General features: G+C 43.1%; 2 protein-coding genes across 7 annotated transcripts in view; one reads left to right on the top strand and one right to left on the bottom strand.

The window, feature by feature from the left end:
- Window positions 1–4767, top strand: part of ankrd44 (ankyrin repeat domain 44) — a 35147-nt gene extending 30380 nt beyond the window's left edge. The window contains exon 28 of one of the 2 annotated variants that reach the window (XM_063498312.1): window positions 375–4767. In XM_063498312.1, the coding sequence (XP_063354382.1) occupies window positions 375–634 (260 nt within the window). In that variant the 3' untranslated portion in view covers window positions 635–4767. The remainder of the gene's footprint in view (window positions 1–374) is intronic. The other variant, XM_063498313.1, reaches the window with a different exon arrangement.
- A 2686-nt stretch (window positions 4768–7453) lies between these two features.
- The window catches only part of pikfyve (phosphoinositide kinase, FYVE finger containing), a 35005-nt gene continuing 23151 nt past the window's right edge, over window positions 7454–19307 (bottom strand). For all 5 annotated transcript variants that reach the window (XM_063497323.2, XM_065472056.1, XM_063497321.1 and 2 more), the window contains 21 exons: window positions 18687–18787; window positions 18529–18600; window positions 18257–18428; window positions 17843–18021; window positions 16497–16610; window positions 16148–16256; window positions 15922–16076; window positions 15711–15807; window positions 15095–15152; window positions 13734–13865; window positions 13531–13651; window positions 12946–13041; window positions 12770–12850; window positions 10815–10909; window positions 10657–10716; window positions 10225–10401; window positions 9296–9399; window positions 9093–9221; window positions 8591–8852; window positions 8435–8509; window positions 7454–7963 (listed from right to left, as the gene is read on the bottom strand). In XM_063497323.2, the coding sequence (XP_063353393.1) occupies window positions 7848–7963; window positions 8435–8509; window positions 8591–8852; window positions 9093–9221; window positions 9296–9399; window positions 10225–10401; window positions 10657–10716; window positions 10815–10909; window positions 12770–12850; window positions 12946–13041; window positions 13531–13651; window positions 13734–13865; window positions 15095–15152; window positions 15711–15807; window positions 15922–16076; window positions 16148–16256; window positions 16497–16610; window positions 17843–18021; window positions 18257–18428; window positions 18529–18600; window positions 18687–18787 (2505 nt within the window). In that variant the 3' untranslated portion in view covers window positions 7454–7847. The remainder of the gene's footprint in view (window positions 7964–8434; window positions 8510–8590; window positions 8853–9092; window positions 9222–9295; window positions 9400–10224; window positions 10402–10656; window positions 10717–10814; window positions 10910–12769; window positions 12851–12945; window positions 13042–13530; window positions 13652–13733; window positions 13866–15094; window positions 15153–15710; window positions 15808–15921; window positions 16077–16147; window positions 16257–16496; window positions 16611–17842; window positions 18022–18256; window positions 18429–18528; window positions 18601–18686; window positions 18788–19307) is intronic.

Genomic DNA, 19307 nt, shown 5'->3' with positions numbered 1-19307 from the left:
CGGAAATGAAAAACCAACATCTTTTCCTGCAAGTAAACATTTTTTGATATAAAGTCATATTTTTAATATGGGAGTCTGTTTTGCAGCTAGATGAGATGAGGTCTCCAGTTTTTATTTTATTTTGTGACTATACTGCGCTTTGTTTATTTATTGTCCACTTTGGTGTCTGGCTGCTGTTGTTGTCGCTGTCCCCTCCTGTCTGCTCACACTGTCAACTGGCTGAACTCTAACGGGATGCTGCTCCGTCTTTGTCTTCTGCTTTGCCTTCCTCCGCTTCCTCCTTGTCCACGTCTCGCTCCGTTCCTCCTTTTTGTCCGTTTTTGTCGCCCTCCCTCCCTCTGTCTCCGTTCTTTCTCTCTGTCGCTCTACCTCAGGTCTGACGCCTGCTCTGGCTTGTGCTCCTAGTAGAGAGGTGGCTGACTGTTTGGCTCTCATTCTGGCTACCATGATGCCTTTCTGCTCACCTTGCAGCTCTGGAGCTCCCTCCCCAGGGTCCTTGTTGAGGCATATACCCCACCAGGGGGGTAAAGGCCTATCCACTGGCCCTCGGGCGTCACGCAGCCCCAGGAACCCCTCGGGACCATCCAGCGAGGGAACCACGGAGAACGACTCAGAGGATTCCGAAACTTTCTGACCCCTCTGAACCGACTCTCTAGCTTCCTACCTCCAAGAGTGCACGTGAACGTCTTACCTCTCTCCTCGTCGAGGAATGATGCAGTGTTTGAGTGCACAACTGAGGGAGAAGGATAGAGACTTGGTCATTCATAGAGCCCATAAAAGTTCAATATTAAATAAATAACTTGTGGACAATAACTAGTTGTAAGATGAGTTGGAATATTTTCTAATAGATGGTTAAATAATATTCATATTTCTCTTCTATTTGTTTAATATTGAACCTTTGGTGCTCCACATGCAGTGTCTATATCTTCTGTTCCTCATATTGGGAACATGAACACGAACTGAATCGCTCTGCTTTGACGCCAGGCTGGAGACCCTGCAGCTTTTTTTTTTTAATGCTCTTTTTTTTAAAAGAAAAACCAAGATGGGAGCAGCTGCACTGCCCAGGACTGACTGACTGGAGCCCAACGAGTCGCTCCGTGAACAAGAACTCGATCTGGACCAGTTTGGGTCTGCATGCTTGTGTTAATTTACACCACGGTTCATTCTTTCTACTCACGGGTGCTTAAATCCAAACGACCTCGGTACTAAGTCTCTGCACGGCACAGCAGCTCGCTGCGGAGACTCGTGTTGTCTTTTTTAAAAGAAGCCATTTTTAACTGTTTGTACAAAACGAAGGAGACTATTAAGAAATCAGAGTGTAATTTTAAACTTTTTATGATTTAGGCTTGTTGTACCAAATATTTGACTTCCACGAGTAAATAATGAACATGTGGCAAAAGGTCACATAAACAGGTACATAGAGCTTGTTTTTAACTGTTTAACAGCTGAAGCACAAATTTGTAGGTTTTTGTTTGGTTTGGATGACGTTTGGATAGAATGTGAATTCTGTGGCCTCTCCTAGAGACGTTCCTAGTTCAACTGTAGACCAGAATAGAGGATACGAAACACTAGGTACATCTCAATGACCTTAACATCGAGAAATCCAGATGAAACAGCCCTGACAAAACATTCCTCAAGTCTGATTAAGAGTTCTGTGGTAAATCATGGTAGGGCTTACCATGTGTAACCCACATAAGTGGCTGTCAGCATTTATGCTTGTGCTGGTTCATTACATGTTAATTACCAAGTGGGTATGTCCACTGATGTTTCCAGCTGATGGAAACATCCTGGGTAAACGTATTTGTCCCTGAAATTTTTCCACTTCTTTCCACATTCCCTCACGTCAATTAATAAATAAATATCCCAAGTTCGTTTCAGTTCCACAGTCACGTGTGTTTCAGCATAACTTTAAATGCTAATGCAAACACTCAGGCACAAAGCTGTGTTCAGAAGAGCTGAACAGTAATAATGATAGTCTGTTAATGTTAAATAAGTTAACGTTAGCCTCAAGAGGACATGGATACATGCTATGTTAGCATAATCCTGACAAATCTTTTGCTATGTTAGCCATTCTAGACGTTTCATGTTGAAGGATGCATTTAAATCTGATTTAATTTTATATTAATCAAAGCGTGGTACATTTTATGGTAGTATAGTAGCTACACAGATAAGTCAAAATCCTAGTTCAATTAAAAAAAGGATTGCGTTAGCAGTGCTGTTAGCCTAAAGAAAATAGCTGCTACATTAGCACAAAGTGTTTTTATTATATTAGATCAAAGCTAGTGGTATCTAATGTTATTGTTCAGGACATTTTTCAAAACATTCAGTATTGTCAGTATGTGGTGTAAAGTCAAGAACTAATGTATCACAGGTGGAGTTGTAGATATCAACCATGGGGGTTAGCATTGCTACTATGCTAAAACCAGCCTGGGGGTTCTTCCAGTTTAAAACCAGACTGAAGAGATAAAGACGCTTGTGTCCACCACTTGAATGAGTTCCTGTGGCCATGAAACAAAGGCTGTTCTCTTGATTCTTTGAAGCACCATCTGTACTTTTAATGGAGTGATGTGATAAGGTAATGGGGATGTACCTAGTGATGAATATAAGGTCTGTGGAGATCAGATTGAAAGATGAGATTATGACTAAGATTTATGCATTTTGTCCTCTGGCCTTGAATGGCCATCTGCACTGTTTTCACTCCATTTGTATCCCTACCTGTTGTGTTGTGCATGCTTGCACACTTCCAGACAAAGCTTCTTTTTTTGTACTTTAATGTGTAATCGTAAATGCCCAGATTCTCAACAAAGACCAAATTTCTGAGGCAATGAAAAGCTCTGTTTAGCTCTGTTGTGCTATATATGATCCATTACACGATGGTACAAACAATGCCAGCACTTAAATGTAAATTAACACAGGGCTTTGACCACTTTCCTCACATTCCTCCCCACTGTTTGTCGCTCTGCCAGCTATGTGCCATTGTTTCAAATGTGTCCAGTGCCTTGATGAGTCTTTTTTTCTTTTATGACATATCCTGTGCTAGTAGTTGGAAAGGATGAGTTCACTATTATTGCAAAATAGGAAAAGTGTTGGTGGTACCGAGTGGTGCAGATTTTAGCCATGCTTTGAGAGATTTACCTCAGACCTCTACCAGCAGCAAGGTGGAGGACGTTTTATTGTTTGTGTAGGTTTTTCGCCTTTTGTACACACCGGACACTTTTAAAAGTGAGAAGAAAGTTCCAAACCAGCCGTCAGTTATGAGGAGCTGCTAAATGGATTTGAAGGTCAAACTTGTAAAACCAGACTTGATGTGCTGCTGTGGTCATATGATGTGACTGAAAGCACAGTTACTGAATGGACCTATAAATATAAATCTCACTGCAAGAAGAAAGAAGGAATACTTGATTCATCGTTTAAGTTGGGAAATTACTGAAACCGTGAAAACAGCGAGCTCTTTCTCCTCTCTGTGGAGGTGCAAATCTTAAAACCTGGACAAACAAAAACTAGGCGTGGCTGAGCACCACCAGGTACCAACAGTTTTTTTGAAATTGTGTGAAATTATTCTTTAATGCGTTGAGCTAAATATGAGTCGCTATGTTGTATTGAATGACAGTGTTTGACACAGTTTTGGTTGTTTTGTCTCCTTAAACCTCTGAGGTCTAAGTCATCATTTGTTTTTGAGTTTTTGGAAAAAATGTGAATTGTTTTTCGTGTTGTCAGTTGAACTGATTTTTTCTTTGGCCCCTGATTGCCAAGATTTTGGAGAACAAAGTAATAAAAAGGAAAAAATGATGTTTGCTTGCCGAGGGTAGGGTCGGGGTCACCACCTGTGACAACTTAGACCCAAGAGAGTTAAAGGCTGGAGATTTAATCCCCCTAATTTTATTGTCAACAAATCCACTGCTCCATAAATCCTTTTGTTCCTCATGAAAAGTCCGATGATTTCCACTGAAATGTCCAGGAACCTTCCAAAAGAACTAAAAGTCTCTTTGGCTCTGGTTACCTGTGTGACTGTCAGTTTCCTTTTGTTTATAATATTTATCTCACCAGCTGATTCCCATTGATGTGGATGACCATTAGGCAGCAACAGCAATAAATTAAGGAGGTTTTACAGTCAGACCTCATACTCTCCTGCTAGATGATTAACTCGTAATACTCACCCAGTTGTATACTTTGGAAGGCTTTGATTTCCAAAGTATTCCGAGTGGAAAGCATTTTATTCTTCTGTTATTGTTACATGAGTGAGTCTTACTACAGCAAGATCGATTTCAACTTTGTAACAACAGTCAAGGCCTGTGGCTCAGAGCAAGGACTTAGTTATCCGTCATTTGTTGACAATAAGAAAAAAAGACAATATCTCCAGCCGTGTGTGTGTGTGTGTGTGTGTGTGTGTGTGTGTGCACTAGCTTAGGTACTGATATGAAATCCACCTGCTTTTTTGTACATTATGTACTGTAAGGAAAAGCTTTGTATGAAGAAAATCTCCATCCCAGATGGTTTTGTTTGACTTTGGATTTAAAACGTAATGAGTTGTGAATCCTGTTAGCTGCCAGATAAGCACACGTATTGTTAGCAAGCACAGTCTTTACTGCCTCCGCTGTCCCTGAGAGACAGAGCCTGTCCGCCAGTATTCAACCAGAAAATGAGCTTCAGCAGGCCTGACAATCGTCGTGTGATTTTCATACCAGTTCCTGATGCAGTATGGCATGCTGAGGACTGTTTGTCACCTCCACTTTGTTTTATATTAACTGTACAACAATAAAAATCTGTTTGGAGTTAAAAACATGCCAATTCTTTTCTTTTTCCATCAATCTGTGAGGAGACTCATTACACCAGAGATGTCAGACTCATCTTACATTGTGGGCCACATACAACCAGTTTTGATCTGTGGGCCAGACCAGTGAAAACCCAGTTTCTGTCAGTGTAAAGAACCCTAACTACTCATGTAATCAATGATTAGTTTAAGACAGAGAAGAGTAATTTCAACAATATGTCTCAGTGTTTCTACATGATAAAGAAATGCTGCTGTAGTAGATGAAAGAAAGCACAAGTTGTGCTTACAGATTTTAAATGTGTAAAATTACAGATGTGTGTAACTGAATTACTTCAGTATACTGTAAGTGACTGTGGGGTCTTTATCAGTAGGAAAAGCTGAATATACAGTTAAAAGTCAGACATTTCTGTCCTTCACATTTTCCAGAGCTCCCTAGCGGGCCTGATTGGAGGTTCAAGGTTCTTTATTCGTCACATGCATACAAGTATAACACACAGTGAAATGTAACCCGACACTGGATGGTGGGGAATCTTCTGCCTGATTGCAGAAGTTGGAACAGTTTGTTGCCAGGATGGGACGGGTCCTTCGGTATCTGCGCTGCTCTAGTCCAGCATCTCCTGGTGTCCTGAAGCGGGGGGAGAGCAGCCCTGCAGCAGCGTCCTGCTGTACGGATCACTCTCTGAAGAGCTTTTTTGGTCCTTAACACAGCTGTTCCCAAACCAGGATGTGATGTTCTGTGTGAGGATGCTCTCCACAGCGCCTGTATAGAAAGTCCTGAGGATCTCTGGAGACACCCTGAACTTCCTCAGTTGTCGTAGGTGGTACAGGTGCTGCCTAGCCTTTTTGGTCTGGACCTGAATGTGGGCAGACCATGTCAGGTCTGAGGAGATGTGGACACCAAGATACTTGAAGGACTGCACCCTCTCCACTGGAGCTCCATTGATGATAATGGGCTTGTAGTCTCTGTGCTGACTCCTTCTGAAGTCCACCACCAGCTCCGTGGTCTTGCTGACGTTCAGCTGGAGATGGTTGTCCTGGCACCATGATGCCAGATTCTTCACTTCATCCATGTAGGCCGCCTCATCGTTGTTGGAGATGGCGCCCAACACCACTGTGTCGTCAGCAAACTTCACAATGGTGTTGGAGCCGTGGGAGGTCACACAGTCTGTAGTGTAGAGGGAGTAGAGCAGTGGCGAGAGGACACACCCCTGTGGTGCTCCTGTGTTGATGGTGATGCTGTCGGAGACACACCTACCCACCCTCACCACCTGAGTTCTGCCAGTGAGGAAGTCCAACACCCACGCACACAGACGGCTGTTGAGTCCCAGATCCCTGAGCTTTGTGAACAGTCTGCTGGGCACTATTGTGTTAAACACTGAACTGTAATCAACAAACAGCATTCTCACATAGTTACCCTGTTTCTTGTCCACGTGGCTGAGGGTGGTGTGCAGGACGTGGGCGATGGCGTCCTCTGTGGATCTGTTGGGTCAACTGGAGCGGATCTGTGGTGTCTGGGATGGAGGAGGAGATGATGTTCTTCAGCAGCCTCTCGAACATCTTCATTACTACCAAGGTCAGTGCAACTGGCTGGTAATCGTTCAGGGATGAGGGTTTGCTGTTCTTGGGCACCGGGATGATGGTGGATCTTTTGAAGCATGTGAGGACCACAGACTTCGCCAGGGACTCGTTGAAGATGTAAGTGAACACACCTGCTAGCTGGTCAGCACAGCAGACGGCCGGTGATGCCGTCTGCCCCGCCGCCGCTTTCCTTGTGTTCACTCTCCTCAATGCCGCTCGGACGTCGTGCTCTTCATTGGTCTGATTGTTGGGCTGATTCTGGTCCCTGGGCTTTAGGTTTGACACCTGCGTTACACTGTCCGAGTTCATGTGTCTCAGAGCATATGCTTTATATGGTCAATGCTACAGGCACAGCACACCCATGAAGTACAGACAGGTTGCTTGCTACCCCTCACTAAGCTCCCAGATGTTAGCCAATCACAAGTAAAGGGGCATTAAGAGGATTAATGTATGGACTATTTAAAAACAACACAAAAACACTTGTTTCTCATTTCCCACAGAAGAAAACAGAAATGTCTGACAGTCTGCTTATTGTCAGATTTAATTATTAGAAACAGGTCAATTAATGTGATGAACTGGTTTGGGAAAGCCTGAAAACCCCAAAACAAGCTGAAAGACACTAAAATGTTCCACAGTGCTGAGAAGAACTGGGTGATGACTCTCAAGTAAAGTACTTTAACGGTCCCATTCATTCATTACTCATCCTTTAACAGCATCCAGTGTAACTGAAACTCTAATGATTGCTTAAACCATGTTTTCGATCCTGTGAAATGAATGAAATAATATTAAAAACAGAAAACGATCCCCAGCAAGAAGCCGGAAGTATTTTTTGATTGTCTTTCAGTTCTCTGTCTGATAAAGAGTGCAGTTAAGAACAGCCATTGCAACACAGATGTATGTTGAGGGCTGAGTTGACAACATGTATATACGAACTTCGGTTGCTTATGTTTATAGCACCACCTTGTGTCTTCCTTTTATTTTTCATTTTTCCCTTGCTGTAAGAGCTCTGTAACACCGACATTTCTCATCTGTGGGATAATAAAGGTTTATTCTATTCTATATTCGTGCATCTATCTTCATTAACACCAGTGGAAACAGAAGATATTGATAAGAACCTTTTAATAGTTACATAATCTCTTTACATTTACAAATTTTAAATTACATGAATGAGTCTTTTTAACAAACTAAAACTGCCACAGCGACTACCGTCAGTGGCTCCACTCGTGGCACTAATTATAAAATAACAACAGGAATCCAGAGGGTTAGTCATTACAACCTGATTATACTGGGATAAAACTGAATGTTCTAGACTGTTTTCATAATGCCACAGATGCAGAGTGCTGGCTCTGCTGGAATGACATTGCTGTCTGTCAGGATTTAGCCTGCACCATTCTTAAAGATTTACAAGGTCCAGTGTGCTTCTAGCTCTCAGCCAGGCGTTTACAGGAAAGTCTGCTTTGTGCACAGCGGCTGTGTTTCTGTTGATCAGTACTCAGTCTCAGCAGTTAGTTCCCAGACCAGTCCAGTGGTCAGGGACCATCAGGAAGTATTTGTCCATGGCTTCGCAGAAGCGAGCTCTGTACAGCTCCGGAGAAACCACAGTGGGCATCTTCCCTGGAAACAAAGCACAGCAACATGTCAGAGGAGGAGGAGGATTGTAATTCAGCTGGAAGTACACCGATAAAGAAGAAAAACAAAAGCCTTCTGTCATATATACACATATACATTTATATTAAACTCTACCTAAGCACTTAAAGTGTTTTATAAAACTGGCTGAAGTTTAAATTGTTGAAGCCAACATATGATCCTCCTGTGAGCTAAAAGCTCAGGCTTCATATGTTGGAGAGTAACTCCACTATTACCACTTTCTCTCTAATGATTCTCACAAGACTTGGAGCCTGTTGTTCTCATTGGCTTTGTGTTAAAGTTTATTTAACTTAGGTTTCACGTCTATGTGCTCAGACAAAGCTTTAACACTAAGAGTGACTTGCTGTTTCACAGCCCCTACATGAGCTGGACACAAATATCTAAGTAATCCATCCCTCCATATGCAGCCATACTTTCTGTGGGCTTTATGACATTTACCTTGACCTCCGAGGATTCCAGTGGATTTAACAACCATTTCCAGTCTTTTGTCCCACGTGAACGTCCTGATGTAATCTGCAGAAACGAGAGAGGGGAACGAATTAAAACAAAACCCCAACAAAAGTCTCCACAAAACGCTTCTCCTCCTCCTCTCACCTATGATCCCAACGACCAGCTGCTCGGTGGCGTCGTCCCGCCCAACCAGCAGGGAGTAGTCGATGATGAGGTGGCTAGACAGGAAGTAGGCGTCGCTGTGAATGGCAGCTCGTAAGATGGACTTGCAGTGGGAGCGGATGTAGAGCGGGTTGTCGTGGATCAGCTTCAGCAAGTTCTCGTCCAGCAGGACCACCTCGCAGCTTTCCTTGCCCGATTCTGTCTTCACATTGCGGTTTCTCAGCGAGCCTTTGAGGTCGAATACCTGCAGGGACGTCACAGCATCAACAGAGGTCAAGAGGTCCTCGTGGTCCAAACAGCCACTACTGAAGAAACTGTGATGGATCTAAGATTTGTGTTAGACCTGTAAACACGTTTGTTCACACTTTGATGAATTATGGACAAACATGTTACAAGTATTGTCCTTTCCATGTTCTACATCAAGAATAAACAGTGTGTCCTGTCCTGTCTGCACTGATAGGCAGAGTGACACCACATCTCTGACCTGAGCCATCTTGCGTCCATAAAACAGGTTTTCCATAACAAGGAGGTCCAGCTTCTTCTCCGTGTTGTTCTGAGAGTTCTTGTAGCCAATTCTGTACACACCCAGGATCTTCGCCAACGCCGTCGGCCGCTGTGGTGCAAACACGCTCGTTACTCATTTGCAATCAGATGGTTAGAAACAGTGCGAGTGTTTATGATGCATACTTTCTGCTGCACAGCTCCTGTGATGTAGGTAAAGTAGTGGGGTGCAAAGTCCAGGAAGGACTGGACCTCCAGTCTGGGCATCTGCTTCAGGATGAAGCGGTCGTCTGACAGGACACACAGCAGGACTTACATCAGAGGAAAGAACAAAACATACATCCTGAAGTGTCTGAAGCTAGGAGAGGTTTGGCGTCGTTTCCATTATCAAAATAGTTAGTGACCAAGTCCCTAAATCAGAGAGCAGGTGTAGAGCATACCAGACGTGTTTTTAAAACAAATAAAGGTTATTTTATGGTCCTTGTATTCATTTTCATATTCTTTTTAACTTTGCCTTCAGCTGATCCGTAGGTTTTAGTAGGGCTGCATTCATAGGTGGGAGCATGTTTCTAATCAGGCCCATTAGAGCCAATCAAAATGTGGGAGAGGTGACTCAACGTGTGGGGCATAAACAGACTGTATATAAACAATGGGCACAGCCACTGTGACATGGCTTTTGTGGTTAGTAAGTAGCCGTAGGGTTTTCGCTGTTGCCATCTTGGTGACTTTCAAATTGAACATTACGAGCGTGGGGGAACCCGAGGGATGCCGCACACTCACTGACCAACAACTTGTCCATAACACGGTAGCCAGGGATGAAACCACCAACGTTCTGGTTAGTAGATGACCTGCTCTACACCTGAGCTACAGCGACCATCATTACACAGTCCTAATAAAGCAGGACACCTCAGTGCCTGCCACACACAGATATAGCGTTTACTTTATTATTTGCCATATTCACAAGTGTCCCGATGTTTTGCATGTATTTTGTACTTACTATTTTATTTAGAAAAGCACAAGCACGCTTCCTTTTACACATGTGCACACAAATACTTGTGCAAGCTCATGTGCCCCTTTTGTATCTATGTTGTATCTGTGAGGATATCAGCTCCAACCTTCTGTTGCGTAGAACACAGCTCCAGATTTCCCCCCACGAGCCTGCCAGTTAACGCAGTGGGACAGCGAGCGGACGAAATCCTCCTCACTGCTCTCCATGATCTCCTCTCGCATCTTGTGAAACTCCTTGGCGTAGTAGACCCGACAGTAGAACTTGGCATTGGCATCGGAGAACTCTGAAAATAAGAAGGCAGTCAGGAACAGCAGGCTTAGACACATTTATCAGAGGGATAACATTCAGCTTGAACCAAAGAGTGTGCAACACAGTAATGCAGTGGTTAGCATTGTGTCCTAACCAACAAGGTTTGGTTTGACGTCTGCACGTTCTCCCACAGTAAGCGTGAAGCCGTGAGGTGACCTGTCCAGTGTGCACCACCCTCAGCCCCCGACTGGAAAAGCAGTTAAGAAAACAGTAATAATAAAACACTCACGCAGCTCAACGTGTGGATTTAGGGCCTGTTTCTTCTGCTTATCTGCTGAGTCGGCCTCTTCTGCACAAAACAGAGACAGAATTGAAACATTGCACCTCCATTTACACCTCTACAGCCTTTGCTCTTTCACTGACTTTGTGTTGTATGTGAACACTTACTGAGAGAATCTGTGTCTGTGCTGCTGCGACTCTGCTGTGATGCTGCCGTCTCGGTGGGCCTGGCAGGGCTGCTCTTAACCCGGCTCTCTCCACCACTGAGGACCAGACAGTAGAAAACTCGACTCACATTTGAATTTATTTGTTTAAAATTTGAACCATTTGAGTTTTAGCAGAACCATGAGTAAGTTTTGCTCTTACACTGCTGAGCTTTTCAAACCATTACTATCCTCTAACACAGACCTTCCCAAAGTGTGGGGCCCGCCCCCTAGGGGGGGCGCAGAGCCATTGCAGGGGGGGCGCGGCATGAAAAGGAAAAAAAACAAAACAAAACAAAAAAAAACAATGCTTGGACACTGCTAGCACGGGGCGCCTCCACAAACGCAAATCAGGAGATGAAGCATCGCTGAATATGTTTCCAAACCAACTTCATTCTAACCCAAAGGCTAGAAAATATGGTGAAGCATATCTGCCCTTTGGTTTCACCTGCAGAATTGGTTTTCCCTTCGTCGGGAGCAGCGCTGGGCTGTTCAAATCACGGACAAACAGTATCCCACATTCTTGATTTTTAGTTTACAAACACTTGTTGTAATGACTAACTACTCCTGACATTTTGGAGATGTTAGCTCTTTATACAGTAAAGTTAAAGTGGGATACAAATAATATCAGGCTCATCCTGACACGATTTGTTCCCCCTGTTCAAATCACGGACAAACAGCATCCCACAGTTGTTTATGTTTTTGAACCCATTTTGCAGAGGGATTGAAAAAATGTATTGATAGCAATGTTGAATATTATTACACAGGAAAAAAACAACTACATGTAAAATAATCACACTGTGACGCCTCTGCCTTTCTAAATGGAGGGACAGTAGCTGCGTGTGTGTATGTAAGCGTGTAAAACCTGCAGATAGTCAGATTAACAGTATTTCGTCTCTATCTGCCATTCTGCAATTCATCTCATGTAAACAATAACGTGGCGCACAGCGTGACGTGAAAAAAGGCACATACCTTTGACGTTGCGTGATGAACTCTGTATTCCTCGTCCACACGTAAACGCAAAAAAGGAGTTTTAAAAAATCTCAGTTTTCGGTGTTTCGAAACGCCGTTTAGGTGTGGACGAAACAGCTGCGTTTTCAAAAATACCCGTGTAGGTGTGGACGTAGCGTAAAAGAGTTAGTAGTTTATTTTATTACTACCTGTCACTTGTATTTGCTTAATTGTTTACTAAATGTTTGAGGTGTGAAATAAACCGCAATGGAGCAAAATATGGGTTGTGGTTGGAGGACGTGTTCGTGCGTGCGTGTGCGAGGGGGGGGCGCGAAAATTTTCTTGTAAAACAAAGGGGGGCCCAGCAAAAAAGGTTTGGGAACCACTGCTCTAACACAACACAACTCTGCTGTGGCTGGTTTGGCCACTTGGGGGCAGCAGAAACAAGTCCTGAAGAGTCATGTTAATGACTTCAGTTGATATGCTTGGCTTATCGTCATTGCTTTATTATCCAACATTCACTCAGAGTCCAGTATCAATTTTGGTCTCCCCCATCTCCCGAGGGTCTAAAGGTGCTAAATGCTCCACTATGTTCCATTTAACCACAATCAATACATTAATAAAAATAACTATTTTAAAAATGTAGATTGTGAGAAATTGGCACTTGGGCTGTTGGCTGGAAGAAGAGAGCCAACAGCCAGGTTATTCTGTTTTGATTTGTGTGATGATGCCACTTCGTCACAAACAAAAATAATGGGATTGGAAAGCTGGATATATGAAATTAAATTACCTTAGCATTTTAAATGGTTGTTAACAATAAGGACGTTAGCTTTAATTCTTCACCATATTCTGATGTATTGTGTTCATTAATTAAGTGCAAACATAATTAATAGATAACAGAAATAAGCTAACAGCTGCACAGTGGATTTTAAGGCACAGAGTTGAAGCTCTGGTGGGAATGCAGCGTACCTGCTGGGCTGTGAAGTCTCGTCCCCTCCTGCGTTCGACACCTTAGACAGATCATCCAGTGCTGTTTTGTACTCCTTGCAGCTGAATGGTGACAATCGTATATTTTAGCATATTTTTCCAAATGTGACATGAATAGTGCCAATTTAAAAACAGAGAGGAGGGAAGCAGGTGGTCACCTGAGGGCGAAGGCGATGATGGAGCTTGGCTCTCTCTCGCACACTGCGATGGGAACCCGCTCATGTTCGTACATGAGGTAGTGCTTATCTGGATCACTGTAAACATGTGACACAGCAGTCAGAAACAACGCCTGCTGAACGTGAGGTGGTGCACGCCTCTTTGGGCTTTTATTTTGGATGGCTAAAGCAAAGTTGGGAATCTATTTTAACTGGCTTCAACAATCACATTTTCTTCATTTATAATAACACCCCACCCTTTATAGCAATAGCTTCCTAGCCTTAGATGATAACCTAGCGCTCCACCCTCTCATCTAAACTGGATCACCTCTGGATCAAAAAGCAACATAGTGGAAGCTAAAATGCTAACGCTGAGTCTACAAAATATCCAGTCCAGACACAAATGGCTTATGTCATAGTGGCCTTGTCCATCTTTTAAGTACAGTACATTATTTTTCCTAATGGTATTGTTTACTATACAAGTATCTAATTCTCTATTTACTATCAAATATATCTACCACTTCAGTTCAGCCAATATGTGATCAGTGACTAAGTGAACGGCCCGCAGACCTAGAGCACAGTACTTACAATGGGAAAGGGATGGGATTGTAGCTGTTTCCAGGGAGGAAGTTGGCGAGGATTGCTTTCATGGTGGATTTTTCCTTCACCTGGCTGTCACTGGAGCCCAGCAGGTGTCCGTCAAAGACGTCTGAAAGTGATCACACACACGGCATGTAGAGCAGGGGTAACGGTGCACGAAATACGATAAAGATTAGAGGAGGAGTGCGAACCTTCTGACACGCTGACAGAGTCCTGCTCGATAAAGGAGGGGACAGGTGTGACCGGCTCGGCTCCAGGATCTCCTGGTGATGGCAGCAAGGAGGAAACAGTGGAGGAGGACAGCGTACTGAGGTGACGGTCCTCTGCCAGACAAGAGAGGGGAAGAAAAAAACAAAGTGTCGCAAACAGCTTCATTGAGTAAGGTTTAACATGGAGGGATATTACTGATTGAGCAGATATCACCCTAACCTGGAAATTGTAGAAAAAATCATTTATGCTTTTATCTTCTGAAATCTCAAAGCTCCCTGCTTTCTGACATGAATAAAAACAGTTGCTGTCTCTTGAAGTTCTTTTCTGAACTGAGCGTTTTTCATATTCTAGGCTCGTCTACATAACGCGATGGCTGCTTTGCATCAGAAGTTAGTAAGGGTCGTCTCTGCCTACGCAGTTACCCTTGAAAAAAAAAAACAACGCAAAAACTATTCTAATGGTCGCCAAAGCACATCTTTATTGATATGTACCGTGGTGTCAAACTCCGTCATTAAGGGGTACAACGAGATCGTCAAATGTCGTCTTTATGGGTCGAAGAGTTAAAATGAAACAGAGCTTTTACCACGATGATCCCCGACTTTTATATTTACATGCTTCTTAAAGCTTTACTAGAGCAGCTTTTCACGACTGACAATTTAAAAACATTCCTACTGTGCCCTGGTGAGACCCCTCCCTTACTTCTTTGTCACTTTCCACTCCCTTTATGGCAGATCTATTTTGATTGGCTGCTCTGGTATAAACCTAACCTTCCAAGTCTAGCGAGGGAGGGACCTCTTTTTAATGGCGAAGATGACTCTGTCGCTGAGAAAGGAAATAACTTTTTACAAAAGTGGAAGAAATGGATTGCCTACACCTCCCCTCAAGAGGATACTACCTTCTGGTCTTGATGCAGGCTCAATCATCCAGGTAAGTAAAGGGTTAGTTCATCTGGACGTAGCGCTTTCAGTGGGAGAAACACTCAGCTGAGACACAAGAAATCACTTGGATGAGTGACGAAACGTTTCACCCAATGAAAACGCTGCATCCAGAGGAACAGAATCAACCTTTTGGGACACTACCTTCTTGTAACGTAAATGCTTGGGACTCCTGGGACAATATGCACCAAGTATCCCACTGGTTCTTTTTTTAAATAAAATTGTCAAATCTAAACAAACACACAAAAATCTGAAATCCAAACAATTGAATTCAATTCTGTTTTATTTTTATAGCGCCAAAACACAACAACAGTCACCTCGAGGTGATTTCACTGTAAAGTGAAGACTTCACATTAATACTTTAAATGAGTAGTCACAAAAGCACACTCAGTAAAGCAGTAACTCACCTTTCTCACCATTTTGTACCACCGGTGATGGGTTACGAGGGGAGGACTCCACAGCACTCTATTAAAACACAAAAAGATTATTGTTATATCGCATGTACGGGGACCATGGAGCTACAATGTCAGCTTTGTTCAAACCCACAAACAAAACAGAAAGAACGTCTCAAATTCATTCTAATTGGTTTGTTGTCAAGTTACACAGTGAGGAAGAAGATGTGGAGAAGAATTCCCTTTAGGAACCTTCAATAGAAACCGGATTATTAACATTAACCTTTATGAACGTCCCTTTCACGTGTCCCTCACACCTTGAAAACCTTTGTTCTGTGAACAGTGATGTAAACTCAGATTTTTAGGTTGAGTTTTGGATGCACCACCCATCCACAGAGTCCCAATACCGATGCTGACTCCTGTCACTATAGTCAATAATATTACATCATAGTTATAAAACATTATGTCGTAAGGACAAGACTACATGATTAAGAATTTGAGGGTGTGCAGCCATGCGTGACACTGATGCCACCAAAACACAAACAGCCCAGGTCTCTGACTACACAGCGTGTAAAGCAAACGGGTGACTGAGTGAAGTGCATGCAAACATTCACTGAATGATGCTACAGACCTTGCTGTCGTCAGTGGTGTTTGGCCTGTGTCTGCCTGGGCTGGGGGGTACAGACAAGCGCTTCTTGCCTTTCTCCTGCTGGAACAAATCCTGAAGTCTGAAAGTATGAAATCAGGATTAAAGCCAAGTGTTGGTGTTGCTATGGTGACATGACATTTTTATTGCATGGATGATGTAATAAAGCACATGTCACATATTCTCCGACTCTCACCTGCTGTTCCAGGACTGCAGCATCTCGCACAGACTCTGTTTCTTCACCACCAGCGACTCGAGAACAGCCTGCAGCTGCTGAGGAGAATCTGAGCCGCACACCTGCAGTCGAACCTGAAGCTTTTCGATCCAGCTCCGCAGCTCTGCCTCTTCCATCTGCACATAAATACCAACATGAGCCCAAGACACCCCCTGCAACAAGAGACGCTGATGTGGGGAGAACCTACATCTTTCTGAGCGAAAAGGTCCTCCATCTTTTCTTCACGTGTCTTACTGAAGGTTTCAGTTTTCAGGGATGTGAGGCGGTCATCGATGGCCAAGTACACCTGTGTCACTCTGGGGGAGAGGGGGGATTTGCAGGTTACTGTAAACATGCTACTACACCCCTACCTCATGCACTGAGACTTTGTTCCAGTGTTTAAGTAAGTAAAAACCGTAACAATCTAAAGGGTACCCTCCATAATAGTCTTATCAATTATCTGAAGTTGAGGTATCAGATCTCATATCTGCAATTCTCTTAACATTACAGCTGTTACGTAGGATGTAGTGAGCTGAAGCTCAGTCAGTGGTATTTACTTCTGAGTGAAGTCCTTCAGGTCCTGCTGCAGGTTGGTTTTGGATGGTCCCAGGTTCCTGATGAAGATCTTGGGCCGAGGAAGACAAATCTCCAACAACTTTATAGACGTGTAGCTGAAGAAACAGGAAAAAACAGAGTCCCATAATTGAAACTATTGTCATTAAAAGTGCTTTAAGACAAGTATTGTTGTGAACCATTTATACAAATACACCTTAACTTAAATGAATAGCCATGTGTAAATAATTATTACATTAAGGCCAAACTCCTGGTTATTATCATAGATATTATCAATAAATAGTATGATGGAATTTGGTAATTCTAAGGTAAGGATATGTACAGTTTCTGGTGCTATTTATGTGTTTATCAGAATTACTATTGCTACAAAGAAGTAATCAAATCATGCAAACAAATATTTATTGGGCCATGGAGTATTGGAGGTGGATAACACAACCTGTAAACTGGATTTAAAAGGGAGTGAACAACAAATTAGTGAAATGTGCGTTTTTGTGTGTCTGTGTACTTTAGTAGCTGTACTGTCTATCATGAGATGTGGTGTAATGTATATTATTGTCAAACGTGTGTGTTTCGTCATTGTTTTATTAAGAAAATCAATACTGGATGCCTGTGATCTTCAGGTTCTCAGAGGCCCTGCGTTAAAAACAGGCATGATTCTGTCACTGCACGTCTGTGAACTCAGCTCACCATGCCATCCACAAACGCAACTCTATCATGCAATGAAGAAGCTAAACAGAAGCCATAGCCAGAGCTGAAAGCTTGTTTCAAAATGACTCGGGAGAAAATGAAAACTGTTCTGGAGTCAGACAAATCCAAAAGGTAACCTGGAATTGGCAGCTTTCACATTGGGAAAGGTATATACAGGTTTTAGAGAGCAGGTCTTCTGCAGGGAATTGCTTGCATATTGCAGCAAGACAATAGTGAACTGCATACTGCATGTATTACAACAGTATAGTTTTGTAGTAAAGAGTCCGGGTGCTGAACTGGCTTGCCTGCAGTCCAGAACCTTCACCTACTGAAAACATTTGGCTCATCATGAAATGAAAAATAGGCAAAAGAAGGCTGCTGAGCAACTGTTCTCCTCAGTTACCAAACATTTAAGAACTGTTGTTAAAAGAAGAGTGGATGTCAAACATGGTCCTGTCCCCACTTTTTTCAGACTTGTTTCTGACATCAAATTTAAAATGCAACATTTTCCCGGTGTAAACGTCATGTAAACTGTGAATAAAATACAGGTTTTATGAGATTCATGAGATCATTGCATTCTGTTCTCTGACCCATTTGTTGTTTGACACTATAATGGCTATAATGCAGTAGTGTGAATGACTACCTGAAGGAAGCCACCATCTGGTTATATGAGAAGTACTGGTGGTAGTCTTTGTGGATGGAGTGCCCGCAGGGCTCTGCATTAGCCCGCCTGGAGTACTGGTGACCATAGAAGCGAAGTTCCAGGTATTTGGCAAAAGACATACACCACGAGTCATTGGAGAGAGGAACCACCGGTGTCACCTACAGACAGAGAGAAGAGAAGCATGGTGAGAAGACCGGGTCACCACTTTCATTCATTCATTCATACAAATAGTGGAATTTTCAGTGGCATCACATTTGGCAGAATACACTTAAGATACAAACACAGCAGAGGACACTTTAAGCTGCTTTTGACTGATTAATTGCTTGACCATGGAAAATGAACACACACACCATGCAGTAAGGCCACAGATGGTCTATCTGAACTGTTACTGACCTGCTTGCAGATTCGGCACCAGGAGTAGTTGAGAATTGTGTGCTGATAACCAGGCACAGGGGAGTCCAGCTCCTTCAACACAATCTGCACGCAGCCGTTGCCGTGCACAAACCGACGTACGTGATGCACCATGGGAGTCTCACAGAACATGCTGGGGCACTGGTAGGATGGCCTGCAGGTGAACATCCACACAAACACATTACAACATGTTCCACGAATCCCACTTTTTTAATCTCATCTCATTAATCTAAGGCACGTCTTTGTTGTCGTACCTGAAACAATATCGTTCCAGGAAAACACCCAGAGAGAGGTCATTCTTGCCGTAAAACTCCATCGTGACAATCCTGTTGACAAACACAGGGCAGTGACTCCAAGTTCTCTCTTTTATTTCAGATCTTATTTACAGGTTATCTCTGTATGACCGGTTTACCATGGGCTGACACAGGGGTTGGGTGCATTGTTGGACTGAATAGATGAACTACTGAAAAGCACACACAACCTCTGATGGTTGATGGGATTCAGGCAGTCCAGCTGAGGATGAGAAAAGTAAAGAATAAGTTCAAACACCTCGATACACTTCTTAAATCAAAGCTGAGGAGTCCTGGCTCAGCAGTGCAACTAGGATGCAAAGGCACTTTCTACTAAAAGGTTCCCTTGAATGTGCTTTTGCACATTAGTTCAGCCGTTTCTAATACCCCTACAGACAGGTAAGCTAAACACACGAACCAGTGACAGCATCAAGCATAATGCTAAGCAATTTGTACTACAAATATACTATACGTTCAAAAGTACTGGGACACCTACACATGACATCTACAGATGCTGCTCAGCCATGAAAACCCATGACATGAAGCTCCCATGCACGGTTTTGTGCTGATGTTAATGTCAGAAGCGGTTTGAAACACAGCTTTTACTTTTACTATGATGTCAGCGCTCAGTGACTCCAGCTGTATCTTTATAGAGTCTGCCACTTCATGGCAGCGTTGCTTTGGTTCCTACATGCATCCAGTCTGCAATACCACTCAAAGCATTGATTGTAAAATATCTAGAA

This window comes from Pelmatolapia mariae, linkage group LG16_19 (genome assembly GCF_036321145.2).
Source record: "Pelmatolapia mariae isolate MD_Pm_ZW linkage group LG16_19, Pm_UMD_F_2, whole genome shotgun sequence".
In the NCBI taxonomy this organism is placed as follows: domain Eukaryota; kingdom Metazoa; phylum Chordata; class Actinopteri; order Cichliformes; family Cichlidae; genus Pelmatolapia; species Pelmatolapia mariae.
This window is presented reverse-complemented; position numbering and strand designations above follow the sequence as displayed.